This window comes from Aristolochia californica, unplaced genomic scaffold (assembly GCF_029961685.1).
Source record: "Aristolochia californica isolate CCGP_79_NKW_82.1479 unplaced genomic scaffold, dmAriCali1.0.hap1 SCAF_2, whole genome shotgun sequence".
Classification (NCBI taxonomy): Eukaryota; Viridiplantae; Streptophyta; class Magnoliopsida; order Piperales; family Aristolochiaceae; genus Aristolochia; species Aristolochia californica.
Genome location: NW_027181881.1, coordinates 50174124 through 50196127, shown reverse-complemented (window position 1 = coordinate 50196127; position 22004 = coordinate 50174124). Strand labels below are relative to the sequence as shown.

The window sequence follows — 22004 nt, the reverse complement described above, 5'->3', positions numbered from 1 at the left end:
GCGAAGCGGACACGGCCGACCACGGTCCACGCGTGTATAGGTCTCATTGGCGGAGAGTCATTCGTGCTGTGGGGTCGGGCTGAGGTCGAGTTTCGGAGGACCCGGTCGGGTCGAGCAGTGACTGGTTAAACGGGTTTGACGAAGGTTTGATTGACGAATTTGGCCTCGCCTACCTTTGATCGCCGTGTGGTGAGTTTCTGGGGGACCCACATTGACGCCATTGGACTACAGAAGACGAATGATTTTAATTTTGAGAATCACGTATTATAAACAAACGTGTATGGGTTCGATTGGTCTCCTTCTAGAATTTCATCCTGTTGGGTGACATAAGCTGAGACACGCTCGCATGTCTTTCACACGGGCGAATCGGGCGGCTCAGAGAGTCTCTGGAAGCTTCCCAAAATTACATAGTTTTTACATAACCCCACAAAATTAATCATATTTTAATGTTAATGCTTCTTCATATTGGCACTTAAATTAATGTTTTTTAATGCTTTTCCCCTCTATTGTTCGTGCGTTTGGTGCAGCGCTCTGAGCTACCAGACGGAGCTCTAGAATATGACCCTGAACCAGCGGCGAAGTCTTTCGACTCTTCCAGATTTTTCCTTTTTTTTTTTTTTGTTGTTATCAAGTATTGAAAAGCTTTCTTGGCTGCCAGAATAAAATCCCATGAAACGAGGGAAGAGAGGGAGAAAGGAAGAAAGGGACGAGAGAAGCGTAAAAATTGGAAGTATCTCTCACGGTTACTGTGAGGGGGATGATGGAGAAATCTGTTCCAGAAAGCAAGCTTTGTTCATGGCTCCAGAAACGTCACTGAGGTCGTTTGCAAGAATTGGATCGATGCCGTTCGGTTTTCGTCAGCTATGGTGTCGTCTTTTGCTTTATCAATATATTTCTCCTTCAATATTACGCCACAGAAGATTTATTAGATGAATTAATAATTAGGAATTTTCGTCTTCAGATTTCACAATCTTCAGATGGATAAATAAATAATATTCAAGATAACCAAATCGATTATTTAATTTTTAAATATCATGTATTAAACCATATAAATATGAAAAAAATAGTCAAATTCTTATTTTATTTTTATTTTTTTCCAAAACTTGACTTTGATCCAGACAGCTCAAAAGATTCTCCATAAATTACAGTGACAAAACATTTATGTTGGTTTACGGAGCTCAGCCTAGAATACGAAGCTCAAACTTGGGTAAGGGCAAGATTTTGATTAGTTCTAACAATGACACTGACTTTCTGAGACATATTTGAAGAAGACAACTTGCAAGAAGTTCAGTCTCATAGTGTGTGCAGAAAACAAAATCGGAGATAGAAAAGTCAACTTTGCCTTATCGCCAATTATGTCTTAAATTAAAATAGACGAGGGTTAAATGGCAGATTACACAAAAAAACTCTAGGAGAGGAAACCAAAGTCATCCAGAAGCTGCTTGCTGAAGGTCAACAATGGAGGAAACCTGGGTGTCGTTTACCTACTGTCCTTTGCCAACATCTGCTACAAATATGCTCCCAGAATCACACCATCCAGCCAAGACGTCTGTAGCAAGGGCCTGCAGTGGAAACAACTCGAGCAATTTAGAAACTTCCAATTCGCTATGGAAATTTTTGAAATTTTCTATCATGCCAAATGAAACTAAGATGAGAAAGATGCCTATACCACCTTGCTGAAACCAAGCCAATTCGAGTCACCACGAAAGGAAAATACCTTTTTCCTTTCTTTCCAGCTGCCACAGAAGACCTAAAAGTTTCAAGTCACTTCAGTATCATGCTTGATAAAGAGAGTAATATAAGCGGAATCTTGCAGGAAAAAAGTATGGCTTACTTTATATTTCCATGAATAAAACGTAAATGATTATAACAGTGATTGGTATTGATCTTCATTTACTCTGTGGGAAGAATGATTTTATTTAAAAGAAGGAAAAGAGAATACAAATTTCAATGGAGCAAACCCCTAACTATAAGAGATTGAATGGTAGCTCTCTGTTTGGCAAAAACATCAGTTACAAAATTGGCGGATCTAGGAATGTTAGTCCAAATACATTCAAAGTGGGAAACAATATCCATAATTTCAAAGAAAACATCCTAATAGCATCAAGGAGGGGCAGAAGTATAAGCACACTAACCAATCACCACCTTCGAATCCCCTTCAATGTGAAGAGAACCCCTACAATAGTAGTGAAAGATGCGGAGCCCATTGAGGAGGCCATTAAACTCAGCAATTGTCAAATCCGAAATACTCAGTGGGCCAACAAAGGCAATGAGCTGGCTGCCTGAAAATTCATGAAAAACTCCACCAAAACCGGCTTTCCCAGGATTACCGAGCGAAGAACCATCACAATTTAGTTTGAGGAACCCGGGCAAGGGCAAGGACCACTCCATGATAGTGGGAAGGCTTGAGTGAGTATGCAAATGAGCCATGCAGTGCCAATTATCCCGAATGGAAGATCCCAAAAAAGAGGAGAAGACCTTGGTACACAACAAAAGAGGAAATATGCCCTGAGATGCTATCAGCCACTCTCTCCGGAGATTCAAATTTGGCTGTGAAACATCTGCGGGTCCTCTCATTTCAAAGACCCCCAAGGGATGAATGTGGCACAAACAGAAAGCATCAACTTCCCCATCCCAAGAAGAACAGTACTGAGGAACATCCGGCTGGCGGCAATCAGATCCCCAGACAAACAAAACTGTAAACCAAGTGGCGAATATTGGAGTCCACACTAGCCATGAGAAAGAGCACCAAAGGAGGAAATGACTAAGTGATTCCTCCACCGTGTTGCACAATGAGCAAAGGGCCTTGCTGTCTAAGAATATCCGCCATAAGGATCTTATTGAGGTAGGCACTCCACATGAAGAATTTAATCTTGGGAGGGGCGGCACAAAGACGTTAGGTGAAGGTAGCATCATGTTCGGCACTGTGGGAATGCCACCCTCTGATGAAATAGTAGGCAGAGGACACAAAGAAGGGGCCGCTCTTATCAGGCCACTAGCGTCCAAGGCCCAGAATGGCAGAATCGACTATTTTCCCATAATTTGCTAAATGAATTTTCTCAAGGAGTGGGAAAGTAGTCTATAGGACATGCATCTACAAATTCTCATGTATATGTGCGCACATATAGGCCCAGAACCATAAGAACAAGGTGACCAATTCTGGACCATCTCCATGATTCACCAGGCACTCAAACATGTTGAGAAAGCAGAGGTATCTGCTAGCTTGCTTCTTTATACAAACCTAAAAACCCCTACGACTTCAACAATATTGAAGCACCAGTTTTCCAACAACATGTATTGTTATGGTAAGTTTTTTTTTTTCTCACAGATTCCAAAGATTCTTTTCTGTGAGTATTAACTCTCTCTTTAAGCTTATTACTAAACTATCTTCTAGATCAATAATTTCAGCATATATATTAAACTGCCTTTTCTCAGTACAAAAGACAAACTAGAGACTCTTGAGAACGAGATCATTTCAAAATATGACATTATGCAAAAGCAGAAAGGTTGTAGGAAAGAAAATAAGAAGAAAAAGACATGAAATATGAGATACAAAAAGAAAAGATCACAGGAATAGTGAAGCTGACATAATTACCTCATAGTCAACACCTTGTATGTAGATATGATCAGAATCAAACGATGAGAAACAGAGGCCTGTTATCTACAGGACAAAAAGATTCTTATTTGGTATCCTTTGGTAGATGCTACAGGAGGCCTTCTAAATAAATATCTATTGAGTAGAACAAAAAATCATCTTTCAAAACAAAAAAAAGCAGAGCCAAAAGAACACAAAATAATGAGCAGGGCAAGCTTCACAGTAATGAATAAAAAAATTGACAGCAACCTTCATTTTTTATGCTATAAAATTTGCTATGCAGAAACTGTGCAACCAGGTTTCCTCTTCTTTATTCTCAAAACTTGCAAAGGTACCCCAAAATGAATGGGAGCCAATAATTGTCATATTTGTTGAATGTGTCTTCAGTTTTAGCCCTCCTACGAAACTTTCTAGCTAATACTCTTTTTCTACATTCTGAAATGACAGCTACTTCCAGAAGCATTATCTATAAAAACACTGGCACTTTCGAATGTGAAGCTGCTTTGGAGTTGATAGGGCAGAGTCTCCATTTGACTGAGAACCAAGAGGCAAGATGCACAAAAGCACAATACAGGTCACAACAAAGACAACCTGTCACCGCCAGAGGTTGAAGATACATTGGACCAAGGGTTTTTCGACCCGGAACTTAATTCCAGGTGGGTTGGAGAGGACTCTCTTAAGACAAAAGGAGCAAGTCTAATCCCCCGACCCAGTCCACCCCTGTTATGATCCAGATCGACCTGGCCAAGTTGCTGGTCGAACAGCCAGGTCAGAAAACCATACATAGGACAGACATTAGATATAGAGAGCCTACCAGGATTATTGCCAAATCCAAAAAAGCAACACCCCTAGGAAGCTATTCAAATTTTAATGAACTATGTATCACAAAAAGTGGTGCCACTTAATAAATAGGATATAGTTGAGAAATACTGTCCAGGGGTATCATGGTAATTGGTAACTGAGGATAGATAGGTCAGATATCCACTCTCATATCTACATTGCTATTCTTCTTCCTTTTTACATTGTTAGTTTTCAATTTTTTTACTTAGAAATAAGGCAGATTATGATGTTTTGGTGATAGGGAGCAATTATGCATTTTGAACTCTTTTCAACACGAGTGATATAATAAGAGGGGAGAAGGATCAAGCACGACGCTAACTGATTCTCCTTATCTTCTGCAGCAACTCTCTCTCTCTTCCCTGAACTTCTCTTTTTTTATTCAAATTTATTTATTTATTTTTATCAATTACTCTTTTACGGATATCATGCAGAAAAGGAGATAATTCATGTCTTCCTCATCTGTGCCTTTTCAAATTTTAGTTTTCTTCCTTTAAGGCATAACAAATACACTGTAAGGGGGTCTTGAATGATGTTGACATTTTGTCGAGACAATTATCTTTAAGAGGGTTTAATCTAAACAGAAGTAATATTGTGGGCCCCTAAACTCTTCGTAACAAGGTATTGATCAGCAGAATGAAGTATGTTACTTCAACAAAGTCAATAAATCTTATAAATACATGTTTAGACATTAGAAAATTAACTCACTTCATATTTCGAGCAGTTCACCCATCGTGATAATGCTGACCACCTAGAGGAATGACATCAATGCAACAAGCCATTTAAAGCAGCAGCCAAATGCCAAGTAGACATTTTTTTTTCATATAAAAATATAAAAATCAATACTACAAACAAAAAACTTATTGGATTCTGTCTCCTTTCATAGTTTTGTAAGGAAGAAAAAATTATAAGCTAAAAGTTATAAACTCAAGTCTGAGCACCATGCAAAAGGTTGCTCACACGCAAGACTTTAAATGGAAAAATTAATAAATAAATAAAAAGAGCCAAAAAGAGGTGACAGCATTTTTTATTTTTTATTTTTATTTTTGATGAAAAAAACAATTAATCCAACAAAATGAAGGACCACGAACCTGCGTGGGTCATATATGGATACAGTTCGTTCTGCTCCACCAACTGCAACAGCACCAGTTGAAGAACAACATATAGCATAAAAAGGATCTCCTAGTGACCCACAGACCCGTTGCACACAACCACCATTATGACTTGTCCTCAAATCCCATACTGAGAACTAAGAAGACTTTGAAGATTAGGACACCAATAACACACTAAATATGCAATCCATATAAGGTAACATATTAAGTATATAGTATGTTGTTTACCTGGCATCCTTCAGCAACAAGTAATGTTGAAGAATCGTCATTCCCAGAAAATGAATTCTGCTGGAAGCACAAGGAAGCTGGATACCACAAACTGAAACATACAAATTGGTCAGATTCAAATGGAGTTACTACAAGTGTTTAGTTTTGTTAAGAAATAGTCCTACATGGATTAGTGAGATCAAAGATCTTGAGTTTATTAGTTCGCAAAAGAGGTTTCCTAAGTGGCTAGTCATTTTGGGATAAGCCTTGGACCCAATTTAACATAATATTAGAGCAAGTACTCGTATGTGGGCATTCCACCCAAATTATCCACGTACCTACAATGAGGGCCACCACCCAAATTATCCACGTGCCTATACGTGAGGGGGAGTGTTAAGGAATAGTCCCACATGGATTAGTGAGATCAAAGATTTTAAGAGGTTTCCTAAGTGGTTAGTCATTTTGGTATAGGCCTTGGACCCAATTTAACATGGTATCAGAGTAAGTACTCGTATGTGGGCCTCCACCCAAATCATCCACGTGTCTACACGTGAGGGGGAGTGTTAAGGAATAGTTCCACATGGATGAGTGAGATCAAAGATCTTGAATTTATTAGTTGGCAGAAGAGGTTTTCTAAGTGACTAGTCATTTTGGGATAGGGCCTTAACAAGTGTAGGAACAGAATCCTACAGGACACCCTTCTTCCCCAACTAAAGGTAGAGAAAGCTTGCGGTAGTGATTCTTTTCAATAGCTTTAGTATCTTCATGGTTATTGGAAAAGAATGACTAAAAGATGAACTAATTATGTATAATGTCTGCAAAAATCAAGATTTGGGTGAAGGAAGAGGAGAAAATTGAGAGAAAAGGAGAAAGGAGAAGAAGAATTTTCAAAAGAGTCTGAAAAGGCTTAGTTGGGAACTGTGCACAAATTCCCAGACTTCTTCAATATGTGTTTTGAATTAAAATTACAAAAATGCTCCCTATACACTTAATAAACCCTAATCTCCTTATATCTCCCTAACTACACATCCAATGTACATGAAAATCTAACCACTGATATAATTTAACATGCAAAATAAGATTACATAAAGAAAATTAACGTAGTAAAATAACCAAAAAACCCCTTGATGCATTTCTAACACTCCCCCTCAAACTGGAGCATATATATCTAGCAGTCCTAGCTTGTTGCAGAATGACATCTCCCAAGTGATCTCCAGACCGAACAAATGGAGTTACTACCTCCTTTTTCCTCACTGCATCTCGAATGAAATGGCAATCCACTTCCATATGTTTAGTCCTCTCATGGACAAATGGGTTACTTGCAATAAATATTGCATCTTGATTATCACAAAACATGTTCATTGGCTCATCCTGGTTGAAACCCAACTCTTGTGAGACTAACCTAACCCACAACAACTCGCTCACTGTGTGAGCCATGGCCCTGTATTCGACTTCTACACTAACTCAGGCTACAACATTCTCCTCTTTACTCCTCCAACAAACCAAATTTCCTCCTAGGAAGACACAATATCCAAAGGTTAAACTTTCTGTCAAGTTTGGACCCTGCATAATCTGCAACAGATATAGTCTCTATCTTCATACGATTATTAGGTCTAAAGAAAAGACCTTTTCTTGGTGCTTCTTTCAAATACCTTAAAATTCTTTGTGCACCTTTGTTATGGTCCTGGGTTAAGTACCTATGTCTTCTGCTCTTGACAGGTCGGTCTTTTGGGTAGTATTGGCTAAGTGCTTAACATTTGGTATCAAAGCGGGCTCCCATGTCGCGAGTTCGAGTCCCGGGACACGCAAAGGCCAGATTAAAATATTGGTAGGTCCTTGTGATAAGCCCTGGGTCAGGCCAGTGTCGTTGCACGGGCGCAAAGGCTGGATTAAAATACTGGTAGGTCGCGTCTAGGTATTATCGCGGTCGGGCCAGTGTCGTCGGGTCACGAAGGTGGGGTGTGATGTTATGGTCCTGGGGTTAAGTACTTATGCCTTCCGCTCCTAAGAAACCGATCTTTTGGGTAATATTGACTAGGTGCTGAACATTTGATGTTATGGTCCTGGGGTTAAGTACCTATGTCTTCCGCTCCTAACAGGCCGGTCTTTTGGGTAGTACTGGCTAGGTGCTTAACATTTGGTATCAGAGCGGGCTCTCACGTCGCGAATTCGAGTCCTGGGACGCGCAAAGGCCAGATTAAAATACTGGTAGGTCCTTGTGATAAGCCCTGGGTCGGGCCAGTGTCGTTGCGCCGCCGTGGTCGTCAGCTCACAAAGGTGGGGTGTGATGCTATGGTCCTGGGTTAAGTACCTATGTCTTCCGCTCCTGACAGGCCGGTCTTTTGGGTAGTATTAGCTAGTGCTTAACAACCTTCTAAGTGTATTTTTCAATGATGTTCCATAAACTGGCTCACTACACTTACTGCAAAAGAAATGTCAGACCAAGTAACTATTGCATAAATCAACTTTCCCACTAACCTCCGATATTGTGTTTTGTCACTTAATTCATCACTCTGTTCATCTTGGATATCATGTCCCACTTCCATTGGCGTATCAACTGGCTTAGTTCCCAACAAATCATACTCTTGAATCATATTTGTGACATACTAACGTTGTGTCATCACAACGCCTTCTTTACTTTTCGCCACTTCAATGCCCAAAAGTATTTCAACGGTCCCAAGTCTTTAATTTGAAAATGTATAGACAAGCAAGAATTGATATCCTGTATACTAGAAATATCACCTCCAGATAATATAATGCCCTCTACATAAACCAAAAGCACCAAAATTCCAGAGGACCTCTTCCTCACAAATGAGTGATCACAATGACTCCTCGAGAACCCCATAGATACCACAACCTGATTGAATTTTTCAAACCAAGCACGTGGACTCTGCTTCAATCCATAAATCGCTTTTTAAGTTTGCATGCTTTATGTGTCTCCCTCTCAACAACATATCTTAGAGGTTGCTCCATATATACCTATTCTTCCAGATCACCAAATTAGAAGGTATTTTCAATGTCTAGTTGACGTAGGGACCACACCTGATTCACTGCAACTGAGATCAAAATACGAACAAACGATAAACAAGCAACATGCGAAAAGGTTTCAAACACATCAATACCAAAGGTTTGAGTATACCCCTTCACAACCAACCGAGCTTTATATCGCTCAATAGAACCGTTTGCATTATACTTGATAGTATAAACCTAACGATAGCTAACAACTTTGGCCCCCTGATGGTAGATCACACAATTGCCAAGTGCCCTGATCTATCAAAGTATCCATTTCAACATCCATAGCTTGCTTCCAATGAGGAGATGAGAGAGCCTCCTGCATTGAAGAAGGGATAGTGCAAGTAGAAATAGACAAAGCAAAATTATTATAGGAGTCAGATAAGGAACAAAAAGACACAAACTGAGATAACGGATACCGCGTACCTTTACCTTTCTTGATACCCATCCTAAGTACAATAGGAAGATGTAAATCATTATCTCCAGGATCTTGAGTCATGGTCTAGTGAGAGAGTCAGTGGTGATACTTCTTTCTAACGTTTATATACCTGTAATGGTTTCTCGACAGTCTTGTGACAATCCAACGGGCTCATCCACTGGTATAGGGATAATTGGTATCGGTTCAGGTGAAGCCACATGATCAAAAGGTAAAGACACAGAGGAAAAGAACAACACATCCTCAAAGAAAGTAATATCAGTAGATACAAATGTTTTTTTAGTGGACAAGCACAAACATTTGTACCCCTTCCATGTGTGAGAGTACCCAAAAATACACACTTAAATTGCTCGAGGAGACAACTAATCCTTGGAAGACCCAAATACATGAGCAAAGCAGACACATCCAAATACTTGGGGAGAAATAGGAAATAATGACATAGACGGCAATAGAACCTGTATAGGTATTTTTCCTTTTAACACAGACGCAGGCATTCTATTAACCAACATCACCCCAATAAGACTAGGGCACATGCATATGTGTCATCATTATCCTAGCCAACTCCAGTAAATGGCGATTCTTAAGTTCAACTACACCATTTTGCTGAGGGGGTAAAGACACACGATGTCCGATAAATAATTCCTTGTTCTTGACAAAAGACTTGGAATTTATGACTCATGAACTCAAGGGCATTATTAGTACGCAAGATATGAAGCGAAACAACAAACTGATTTTTTTATTTCATTGAAAAAAAGTTTGAATACATCAAAGGCCTCAGATTTTTCCTTAAGAAGGTAAATCCAAGTACAACTACTAAAATCATGGATAAAGGAAATACAATATCTATGACCAAACTGACTAGTCACAGTACAAGGATCCTAGATGTCTGAGTGTACAATCTCAAATAGATGCTTGGTTTTATGAGACGAGACTAGAAACGAACTTTTGTGATGTTTGCCTAGTTGACATGACTTGCACTGAAAAGAAAAACTCAAAGGAAAGTCTAGAAAGTCTTGAGTCAGTTTTGCTGCAAACAGATGACCTAGCCGCAAGTGCCACTGTAGAGGAGAATTTGCGATATGTAACGTCTGAATATTATTTTGTCGATTATTCTCCAAGTAGTATAGCTCATCTCTCTCACGAGTGGAATCAATCGTCTTCCTCGTCGTGAGATCCTGAAAAACACAATGAGTAGGATAAAATGTGAGGGAACAATTCAGTGACTTGGCTAGCTGACTAACCGACAATAAATTTAAAGGAAACTTGAGAACAAAAAGCACTGACTGAGGAGACAGAAAGGAAGTAGGAGTAACATTGTCTACTCCTTGAACAAGAGAGGTAGAACCATATGCAAGATTAACATGTTTGACACACAAAAACTCTTTTAATTGGAAAACAACGACGACATACCTGACATGTGTCTAGAAGCTCATTAGTCAAGAACCCAGGACGGTGATGAGCAAACATGATAAGCTGTCATACCTAAGTCAACACTAGTAGAACTAGTAACTGGGATGGAAGCATGAGCTACAGATGCTGAGGTCGAGGCAGCAGAGATCTGAGCCATGCGTTGAGCAATCTGTTGTTGTTGTTGTATTAATCATTGCATCTCATCTAGAGCACCCAATGTAATCGACATAGAAGAATCTAAACTCCACTTCCACTATCAGGAATTGTAGAATTAGCCCATACAGGCTTCCCAAAGTTAACCAAGCATCTATTAGAATATTGATTATTTCTGCCACAATGAACACATTTCCTATATGACTTACCATCATCACGTCCTCTACCTTTGCCTGAGCCCTCTCTACCTCGGTCTCTACATCTACCTCTAGAGGAAACTGTAATAACTGATGTAGTGTTGGAAGCATGAAGAGCAGTGGCTTCCATTATCTTACCTCCTTTACTTGCTCCAGGTACAATAGTCTTCTCAACTCTCATAATACGATTAAAAGTGGTAGATAATAGGAATTTCATCTGAAGCTAACACCTGGCCTTTAATAGCATCAAATTCAACACCTAAACCATCCAAAAATTTTGCAACAAGCAACTGATTTTGCTGTTTTCTCAATTCGTTCTCATCCGAAATAAATGGATGATATACATTGATCTCCTGCCAGTTGCCAAGGAATGCACTGTAATATTTTGTAACAGTTCGATTTCCTCTTTTCAACCCACAAAATCTGTATACAACTCATAAACTTGAGAGACATTACTCTCATGTGCATATAAAGATTCTAGAGACAGCCACATAGCCTTTGTTGTCTCACAATTCATCACTTGATTTCTAAGAGTAGAATCAATACTATTGACAATCTATGTTATAACCTGATTGTCCCATGCCTCCCAATCATCATCTGGAGGCATTGGAGGATCATCACGGATAAACTTCAACTTCTTTTTACCCTTAAGATACATTCTGACAGGCTTAGCCCAATTATTAGGCGCTATCAATTTTTTCGAAGTAATCATGATGGTATCCTTTCCATCAAACCCAGAGCTTCTCTAGCCTAGGTATAAACTTCTCCTGTCTCAGCCATAATACTAATATATGATCACAAAATAACCAATTTAAGCTTCCAAACAATTTTCAGATTTATCACTAAGGTGGGCCTCACTCACAAAATTAGGGTTACGACACAGAAATAGGATATGCACACTTCAACAATCTACTAACAAATAATTCACAACTATTTCAACTAATATCATGCAAAAGTAGTAGCTATCAGGGCTGACATTATCAATTGGGTGATGATGCAAGCATCCAACATTGGATTGGGTGACACAAATCTCAAAAAACCCAATTAGGCAATCAAAGTGTAGAGAATCTTTCAATAATTCATAAAGACCAGTAACCCTAAGGTTATGGCAGAGAAAAGAAAAAAAACTTAACTTCGATGAACCAGCATAAAAACCTGTAGTTTTTCTCCTTCCAGCCGGTCGTCCTCTTAAAAAATGGCAAAAACCTGCAGTAGAATGCTCCTAGCGATGATCTATTGCTTTGATACCATGTAAAAATCAAGATTTAGGTGAAGGAAGAGGAGAAAGGAGAAGAAGAATTTTCTAAAGAACCTGAAAAGGCTTCTATTGAAAAAATAGAACAGGGACATTTTGGTCATTTTACCTTGTCTTCATTTATATTTCTTGATGTAATCTTATTTTACTCAAACTATGTCTATGGACCAAGTTTCATGTAAAGGGGACAAGTAGAATAAGAGATATAGAGAATTAGGGTTTTCACTTAAAGTAGGGGCAATGTTGTAAATTGACCTCACCTACTCAACCCTTAAATCTATAAATAGAAGTTGGAGGAAGTCCAGCCACGAATTTTCAGTTTTCTTTTCTCAATTTCTCTTCTCCAAGCTCTCTCCTTCTCATCTCTCTCTTCAACCTTTCTTCTTCTTACTTTTCACATGGTATTAGAGCAATAGATCGCATCTAGGAAGGATCTTTGTGAGTTTTTTCTCTTCTTTGAAGCAGAAATCTACATAAAGGAAAATCTTTTTCCAGGTTTTTGGTTACTAGTTAGTAAAAATCCAATTTTTTCTCTGTCATTGCCCTAGGGTTACTGGTCATACTGTTCTAAGAACATATTATGATGTTCTAAACTACCAAAAGAGGCTCTTTTATGCTGATCTGGATATGTGCGCCAAAATTCCAGAACTATAATTGCTGACATCAACCCTGGTGCAGGTTTCAGTGCACTTTTTCTTCTGAATTTAATCCCCTTGTTAGATTTTCTGAACTGTTTGATCTGCACACATCTTATAATTGCCCTAATTGTGTTTTTTTACATGGTGGGGCACACTTGAACTGGTTGATTTGGAATTTTTTTGAAGGGTTTATTTGATCTTCTATATCTAATATGGCAAACTCTGGTGAGGTTTACACTCCAACAAAGGGGTCATATAATCCTGATGGTAAATATATTATCACTATCACATCTGATAGGTTGAATGTTGATAACTACCTTACTTAGTCCAGATCTATTAGAATGTACTTGAAGGGCAGGAAAAGGTTGAGATTTATTAGAGATAACCCTCCAGTTTCTCAGGATGATGATTGGGAGGTTAAAGACAGTCAAGTGATGTCTTGGCTTGTCAACAATATGAAATTTAATATCAGGAGCCAAGTTATGAACTTTGAAACTACCAAGGCTATGTGGTTGTCCTTAGAAACTCTTTATGGACAAGAGAACAATCTTTCCAGGGTTTATGAATTAGATTCATAATTTTTTGGCTTGAAAAGGGGTAACAAAACTGTGACAGACTACTATAGTTTTTTTTTTATTATCTGGCAGGAAATTAATGTCTTTCAGATCAAACAAGAAGGCCCAAAAGATCAAAGATCTAGGAAATGATAGACTGGAATGGAGGAAAGAGTTCAAGTGCTGACACAAACATGTTTAGACAAGGCTCTGATTAAAGGTTATGTTGTAGACCATTCATTTCAGGAACAGAAGCAATGTCGCTAAATATACGACAATACAAGCACGTGCAAAAGAAAAATACAAGATGATTGAAGTTCTACTTAATAAAAGAGAGCATCCAACAAACTTCTATAGTTGAACTTCAATATTCCATGCACTGTAGCAAACTTACGTGTACAAACTACGGAGAGGTATATCTTGGTCATAAATATCAATGCTTTTGCAGAAACCACGAGCAACTGCTGTCTACAAAGATGAAATTGCCAAAGTCATTAGAAAATCCCAGGAAAAGAAATATAGGCACCTCAGGCACTAGTGCATACTTTTTTTGAAACCAAAATCATAAACAACAATTCCTATCATGCCTAAAGAATTTGCACAGTGAAAGTATATAAGCATCAGTTTGAATGTGTCTTACAAGCAATCAAGTGTTTAAAATTTTTCTAATCAAATTAGGCTTACCCTTATATCAATTTATACTCTTCAACTACAGAAATAAATTTCCTAGAAATCACCCTTCTTTGGTCAAGTAAGTTTCCATCAGAAAAATACAAGTTTGGTGGTTGACATAATAACTATAGCAGAAACAAGTTCAAGAACTGATTTTTTTTTAAGAGTCAGTAGATTGCACATATGTAGTACAGTTGAACTAGTCATCGCTATGACCATATAAAAGAAAAATGAGAAACAGTAACAGTCCTTTCTAATGGTTAAAAGCCTTGGTTTGTTCACAAAATCAACAGTCCGATACCGATTATGTCATTGGTGCATATCAAAATGATGAGCACCTCATCTTGCCTTTATGCTTCCTGAACCATGGCAAATATATTTTTGTCCACACGAAAAATGAACAAGGACAAATCAGAATTCAAAATCACCTAAAATTCTGAAATCGCCTTTGAAATCTTTGAAAATGTCTGCTATGTTGATGCTCTCTTGTCAAGCTACTTACAATTATCATCACTCTCTTGCCTCACCATCACTCTGAGGAGGCAGTGGACCAGGCAGTACTCGCCTAAGAAAGTGCCTCATAGCTATCCGCTTCAGCCAAGATTGGGATGAAACCTCTGCTGTCCTATTATGACTTTTATTTTACTGTCAGAAAGCAATGAGTCCACTTCTGAGAACAATTTCTTCTGCCTTAAGTGGAAGTAGTCGGGACAGAAAAAGAAGAAGAATAGCACATCTGCTATTGCACAAACAAAAAGCACAGTTTGTAATATACAGTGATTCCTCTAATAGTTCTCTGCTAACACAGCTCGTGATGATGGCCGCCCCCATATTGTTGCTATTGGGGATGATATAGTTGATGCTCATGAAGATGAGGATGCTGGCTCAGATTCTGTAGCAGATGATGATGGACGTTGTCAGCGTTGCTAACACAGCTCGTGATGATGGCCGCCCCCATATTGTTGCTATTGGGGATGATATAGTTGATGCTCATGAAGATGAGGATGCTGGCTCAGATTCTGTAGCAGATGATGATGGACGTTGTCAGCGTTGCTATTGGATTTAGACAACCTCTTATTCACCAATGAGAGCTCAAATCTCGCATCGGATTTCCCTGCAGCCGGGATAACACTATTGGTGTCCAGAGCTCTTCTTCAAAACCCCATGAATAAAGAATGAAAAGAATGAAAAAATCTAAGGACACAAAAATTTTGGGAAGGAAAACATCATCTTTATGGTTGATCAAGTCAATTCATAGATCGTGCTCTAATACCATGTTGAAATTTTAGGAAAGGGATATAATTCATTGACTGTGTGCGATTTCAGCAGATTGGGTCTCTATTTATTTATTTTTTGAACAGGATGTATATATTAACAAAAACACAAAGAATTACAGAGGGACAGGGAACAATTCCCTAACAACAAGAGATTGTAAGGAAACTCCTGACTTGCCAAGCACATCTGCCACCGAGTTAGCAGATCTCGGAATGTGAGACCAAATACAAGAAAATTGAGAAGACATTTCGAGGATTTCCCGCAAGGAATCCCAATGGCGCGATGGGGGGGAGGATGCCTTTTCACACCAATCAATTACTACCTTTGAATCTCCCTCAATGTGAAGAGGACCACTATAATGGTCACGGTAAAGAGAATACATAGAATCAAAGTAAAATTGAACTATCCATGTCCCAGTTACACCCAGAATAAAACTCCTAATTACAATCAAAGTAAACAACAATTATAGATAACTAAAGAATTAAAACACTTTTAAACTGAAACACTTGTGTAAGGCAACCGCTAATAAGACTCCGGTAAGATTGTCATCTTAATATTTCCTTTATGAGATTCCTTACTATGAGAATCATATAAAACTCTTCCATATCTTCTCTTCGACAATCATCAATAAAGGAAGCAAAATACTGGTAATCAAAGACACTAGGTACCCAACAAGGGCCCTATAAATCTACTTTAAACAAATTAGTACCATGACTTTGATTGGACAAAAACGATGCGGTGTGGTGCTTTCCAGAGCTGAAGGGATTCACATTTAAATGACAAAGTAGAAGGTAAAACCCGAAACATATGAAATAACTTTGCAAGAGAAGGATGTCCTAACCACTAGTGCCACTGAAAGGGTAATACATCTGCTTGAAGTGTCTTAGAAGACTGCACTAGTGAGTCTTCCAAGTAGTAGAGAGCCTCATTCTCACGCCCTGAACAAATCATCCTACTTGTTAGGAGGTTCTAAAACACAAAATGAGTAAGAACAAAGATTATCAAACAATTCAAACATTTTGCTATATGACTAACTAACAACAAATTAACTAGTAACTTAGGGACAAACAAAACAAACTCTAAAGGTAAGAATAAAGCATGTTGAACACTGCCCACTCTCCTAACAGGTGAGGAGGAACCATCAGCGAGGGTGACATTTCTACAAAAGGGATTACTGACTAAGAGAAGTAAATATGGAAGACATACCCAACATATGTGAAGATGCACCGGAACTAATCACCCATGTCGTGAACAGATATGCATGGAAAGCAGAAATATCTGAACTAGTTATTGTGTTTGTGGCTGTGGATGTCGAATCACTGAGCTTCATGGATGTAGTGGACAAGGTCAATTGTGCCATCCTCTAAGTCAATTGCAGAAGTTCATCTAGAGCACTAGAAATAAGACCTACTAAGCAGCCCATTAAAGTCTCATCACCTTTTGGAACACTAGAATTGGCCCCAACAGGTTCTCTAAGCTAGTCACAACACAAACCTCCCATCACTTTTACTATCACCACAGCCTCTACCATGGCCATAATTATCTTGACCTTGTTCCCTACTACCTGTTCCACGTCCATGGGTACCTCTTAACGACTCAGTGTGGACTGAATATTGAGGGCAACAACTTCTGCCCCCTTGATGTCCTTGTTACTATGTGAAGCCACAATTGTCTTGACTCGAACTACTTTGTTAAAAGCCTTCTTCAATAAGGGTACATCATCAAAAGTAAGTAAATGGGTCCAAATTGCATCATATTCGAGACATAACCCATCAAAAACACCTGAACATGAATATGCCCACATTGCCACTTGAAGCTCTTTCTCATACATCACAAACAGATGGTATACACTAATCTCGGTTAATACACTTCACTAAAATAATCAATCACAGTTTTATCCACTCTTTTTATACTAAAGACCTTTGCATAGAGTTAATAAACCTTTGACAAGTTACTTCCTTGATCATAGAAATTCTCAAGAGACATCCAAATCTCCTTTTGCTGTCTGACAATTCATAACTTGACTTCATAATTGGGATTCCGTGCTATTAACAAGTCATGCCACAACTTGGTTATCCACAGCCTCCTAGTCATCTAAGACGAGAATGGAAGGGTCATCCCTAATAGACTTGGCTTTTCTTTTAACTTTAAGATACATTCGGACAGCTTTGGACCAACTTAGATAATTCAATTCATTCAACTTTCCATTAATAATCACAATAGTCTCCTTACCTTCAGAATTTCTAGACTCTTTGGCAGGGTTAATAACTTCACCTGAATCAGCCATAAAATACCATATAAAAAAAATCAAACCACACATTAGGCAATCTAAAATAACCTAACACACTAACCAGCACCCAAAATCCACCAAAAACATAATAAATTGCCTGTGCAGATAAGGTGGGACCCACGATGGATACGATTAGGGCACCCAAACTTAAACCAAACCACTACTACTTAAGTACCACCTTAACAGTAGTAATTCAACAAAAACAATAACAAGGATCACCAACAGCATAGATGATTTCAGCATATAGAAGGATGACACAGGCAATAGGCACAAGTCTAAGGACTTGCATAGATAAAAGTTAAGAAAAAAAACCTACAAACAACCTTCTAGGGACAGAAATAACTCATAGCAATAAGCAACACAAGTCATCAAACCTAGGCTAATGACAGAAAAGAACAAAGAAAAATTTAACCTTGAACTTCAACCGACAGAGAATTTTGAAACTCCTCTTTCCTCAAGCAGTCGCAGACTTAGAGAGAAGAGAAGATTGCTGGAAACTCTTTGCAACTGGATCTTAATGCTCTAATACCATGTAAAAGTGGGAATTTTGGAAGAAATAGAGAGCAGAAGAGTTCGCAGACTTCAGTACGCATTGGGAGGTCTGGAATTTGATCCCTTTTGTTATTAACCCTCGCTTAAGTCATAATGAGTCAAAAGTACATGAATGCCCTTTTATACCCAACTCACTATAACTCCCTAATTACAACTCAAAATCAAATAAAACTTGAACCATACGACGTAGACAACAAGACAATCTTACTCCTAACATAGAGAGACAATCTGATAAATGTAAAATGACCAAACTACATTTTGAATTATAATTTTTTCATATAATTCAACACTATTCGATGAGCTTCATCTTATATATATCAACACCTCTCAATGCCCCAGTTCAACATAGTGAACACATTTTTTCCTGGATAACATCTCATCCAACAAGTCACATCTTTTGAAATTTAAGAGACGGGAGATAGAAAACATTGCATAGTAGCCACTCCTCCAAATGTGATATATGGACAAGGGAGACTTTCAATTAGCAAAATGCCTAAAGCTCCAATGATGAGTTTTTCAGAATCCATGAGGAGCAAGGCATGAAACTAATTGATTTTAACCTGGTACCCTGCAGAATTAGACAGGTCTGACTTTCTTCTGTTACTCTTCATGGATAACAAATCTGTTTTTGAAATGGATAATACAAATATACTTACCATTAGTTTGAGGAAAAGGTCCTTACCCTGTCATATCCAGTTGGATATGTCCTGTTCAAGGGAAACTGAAGATAAATAAATGGTTCCCATGAAGATAAATACATATTTTATATTAATGTTCTGCAGTTTAAACGCTTCAGTCTGTTATCAAGAAGGGTAAAGAGTATCTCAGGATACATGTTCTATTGTACAATATGTTCTGTACCATTGCCCAAGAGCTTGGACTGAAGCAGAGACCAGCCCAGCTTCCCTCTCCTACTCCAGAATCACGAGGCAGGACTGAATATGCGGGCCTGTCAATATCTGAAAAGTTCAGTGCCTATATCAATTCAATGTTTTTAATGTCTTTGTACATAGGTAAGAAGCGACTTAATTTTAGCTGAACTTTCCAAAGAGCAAAATTCAATCAGAGCAACTTTTAGGCAGGACAGAGGAAGATTGGAACACTACCTTGACCACTTGTATCCAACTGAGATACAATGAGATGACCATAAGAGTCCACTGATCCCAAAATGACACCTGTGCTACCTGCACAAGTGCACTAGTCATATCAAATAATGGGACTAATGTTAACCACGAAAATGTACATTTTTTCCTTCCTCTTCTGTTTTGATTCTAAGCAAATGAAGTTCCACTGGCATCTACTGCACCAAAGTCTATCAAGTTTAATGCATTTTTGAAATATGAGACAAATGACCCTCTGTCAAGATCTTCAGATTCCTTTTGAGGTAGCAGTATTTAGAAGTCAAATCCTTGTATTAAGTGTCCAAATACTTCTTGTTTTCATGTCAATGACATAGAATAACTACCTTGTTAAGGCCCAAGTAGCTTTCTAACCAACAGGATGACAATAAGGTTCCCTGCCTAAACTACATTTTTTTTCCCAAGTAAGATAAGCTCGGCGGTTAAGGAGAAGATCAAAGAAAAGAAATTTTCCTTAAGAAAATATGATTTCCTTAGGAAAACATAACAAGGCCCCAAGCATTAACAATCTCTTCATTCACCCCACTGCATTTTTTTCTACTCATAAGCTGTAACATGTATGCACAGTAGAACAACAGGAATGAGATATGGAAACTAAGACATCCATAGGAAAAAAAAAGTTGACATGTCAAAAGTCACCCACCATCTGCCTCAGCGAGCACCACACTTTGAATTTCTGCACGATGAGGACAGCGGTTGACTGTTCCTGAATTCAGGACCTTGAGAAGAGCGTAATAATTATAGAGACCATCAGACAATACTTTATAAATTGAGGACGTGATATAACATCAAAAGTGCAGGACAATTTTTTTCACCTCTGCGGAAGCTGGAATCAAAAGGCTTTCCTTCCCCTTCGTTACCATTGTGTTTTCCATCGATACCTTAAATAACAATTCAAACATCAACACTTGACATCAAGTGAAGATCTAGATCAAAATCTGGATTCCTACCACAAAATGCTTCCCTCCCTCCGTACATATGATAAGAATGGTTGAAATAGTTAAAAGCAAACAAATTTTAAAAAACTTGCAAAGTTGTGATGCAAAAAGGCCTTCATCCAACAACATATTCATGACACTGGCACCATCATGATTCTATATACTTCTCAGATATTCTTTCTGACATTATAATGTTGGACTTAGGACTAATATAGAACCAGTATGGTTTTCTTATCACAGATCCTAAAAAAGACTCTTTAATTCCCCCATACAAGACTTTGCAAACCAGCACGCTTCACCAGCAAAAGATCCTTCACAGAAGCCTAAAAAAATAATGGACTTTCAACTTATCATCTTCATTTCTTTCAAGTTCAACAGCTGCAAATGAAGAATTTTAAAAGACAGGTGTTTGAAAAATGACACAAAGATCCCTCTCAAAACAATTGCTGACATAGTTATGCCCATGGCTTTTGCTGGAAAAACGGAAAGAGAATTCGTCTTTTCGTTGTTCAAACAGCAAAGTTCCAAGTAAGTGCAACTTTAGCCAACATGATGTGAACTTGTAACAAGAGGAACAGAACAATCCAGCGAATTGGCCATTCCTTATTTTTTTCCGGCTGCTCTTTCCCCCAGAGGGACGAAAAGACCCTGAGAATAACACTTTTGTTTCTTCTCCATTTCAGAAAATATATAAAGTCTACTCATGCTTATAACAACTTGAAAATAATAAAAACAATATGGAGCAAATTCACTCCAATCATTCTATTTCACTTATTCAGAATCAACAAGAACGACCCATTTGTACCTACGGTTGAGGCTCACTCAGTTGAGTCAAAACTAACTTGTTAGTGTCTCTCAAACTCTTGAAAAAAGGAAAATCAAATAAAGTAAAATAATGTAAAACCTTTACAATGAAACACATACCTCGACTCTATAAACGCGACACCCAGAAGCAATATATACCGACAAGGAAGAATTATCGCCATTAACCTGGTAATAGAATGCCTTAAGGTAAAATAAACCAACCAAAAAAGGATAAGCAACGAAGATGTAGATTGTAGAGAGAGATGAAGTTCACATGAAGGGCGAGGCGAGTCGACTGAAGGTTTCCGGGGGATGGACTTTGCAGAAGCGAATGAGGCACTACAAATTTTCTCAGGCTCTTGGCTTCCACCATTCTCTTTGCCAAAGCGGGAAGAGCACGACAGCTAAATGCTCTTTTCTGCGTCAAACAGTCGCAGGAGGTTGCTCCTGTTCATATAATGTCCGACAAACAAATTCAAGGTTACCATTGAGATACACTATAAATATTTAAATACCCTTCACAGATCGAAGTAAAAGCATCCTATTACATATATAGTTAAATATATATATATATATATATATATAAGGTATGTTTGGAAACCATAAATAAATAAATAAGTATTTTTCCCATGTTTGACAGATTCTCTATGAGACGGCATCATCTCCCTCACCCTCTTCTGTTATGGGAAATGAAATTAAGAAAAAATAGGAGAATAAACAGGGAGTGGAAAAGAGTCAAATTGCTTGGGGGAGGATATTAGGATCATTTACAAAAAAAGCTAAATTGAGAGAAAAATATACGTCAACTTGCTCACGACTTCATTCTAGCCTTTTTCGACTCCTGTAACTCTCTCTCACCCGTGCTATCGAACCATCTTAAGCCCTCTCTATTGCTCCTCTGGTGCTCTTTAGGTACACTATTATGGAT

At 38.3% G+C, this 22004-nt stretch overlaps 1 protein-coding gene across 1 annotated transcript; it reads right to left on the bottom strand.

Moving 5' to 3' along the window:
• Positions 1 to 1324: 1324 nt before the first annotated feature.
• On the bottom strand, positions 1325 to 21949 carry LOC137956548 (uncharacterized). Its single transcript, XM_068804090.1, has 14 exons — positions 21878 to 21949; positions 21351 to 21523; positions 21197 to 21262; positions 20150 to 20215; positions 19978 to 20053; positions 19302 to 19379; positions 19057 to 19154; positions 13801 to 13874; positions 5773 to 5863; positions 5524 to 5681; positions 5141 to 5183; positions 3596 to 3661; positions 1673 to 1750; positions 1325 to 1562 (listed from the first exon to the last, which is right to left on the bottom strand). The coding sequence occupies exons 2-14, from the start codon at positions 21447 to 21449 to the stop codon at positions 1485 to 1487; spliced, it is 1071 nt and encodes a 356-aa protein (XP_068660191.1). The 5' UTR covers positions 21450 to 21523; positions 21878 to 21949; the 3' UTR covers positions 1325 to 1484.
• Between the last annotated feature and the right edge of the window lie 55 nt (positions 21950 to 22004).

Excerpts from the sequence above, each read along its gene's own strand:
- LOC137956548 (XM_068804090.1), bottom strand. The coding sequence starts at position 21,449 with ATGGTGGAAGCCAAGAGCCTGAGAAAATTTGTAGTGCCTCATTCGCTT. Across the intron at positions 5,864-13,800 it reads CCTCTCCGTAGTTTGTACAC|TTTGTGGTATCCAGCTTCCT; the intron begins GTAAGTTTGCTA and ends TGTATGTTTCAG. Across the intron at positions 5,184-5,523 it reads TCCATATATGACCCACGCAG|GTGGTCAGCATTATCACGAT; the intron begins GTTCGTGGTCCT and ends TCATTCCTCTAG.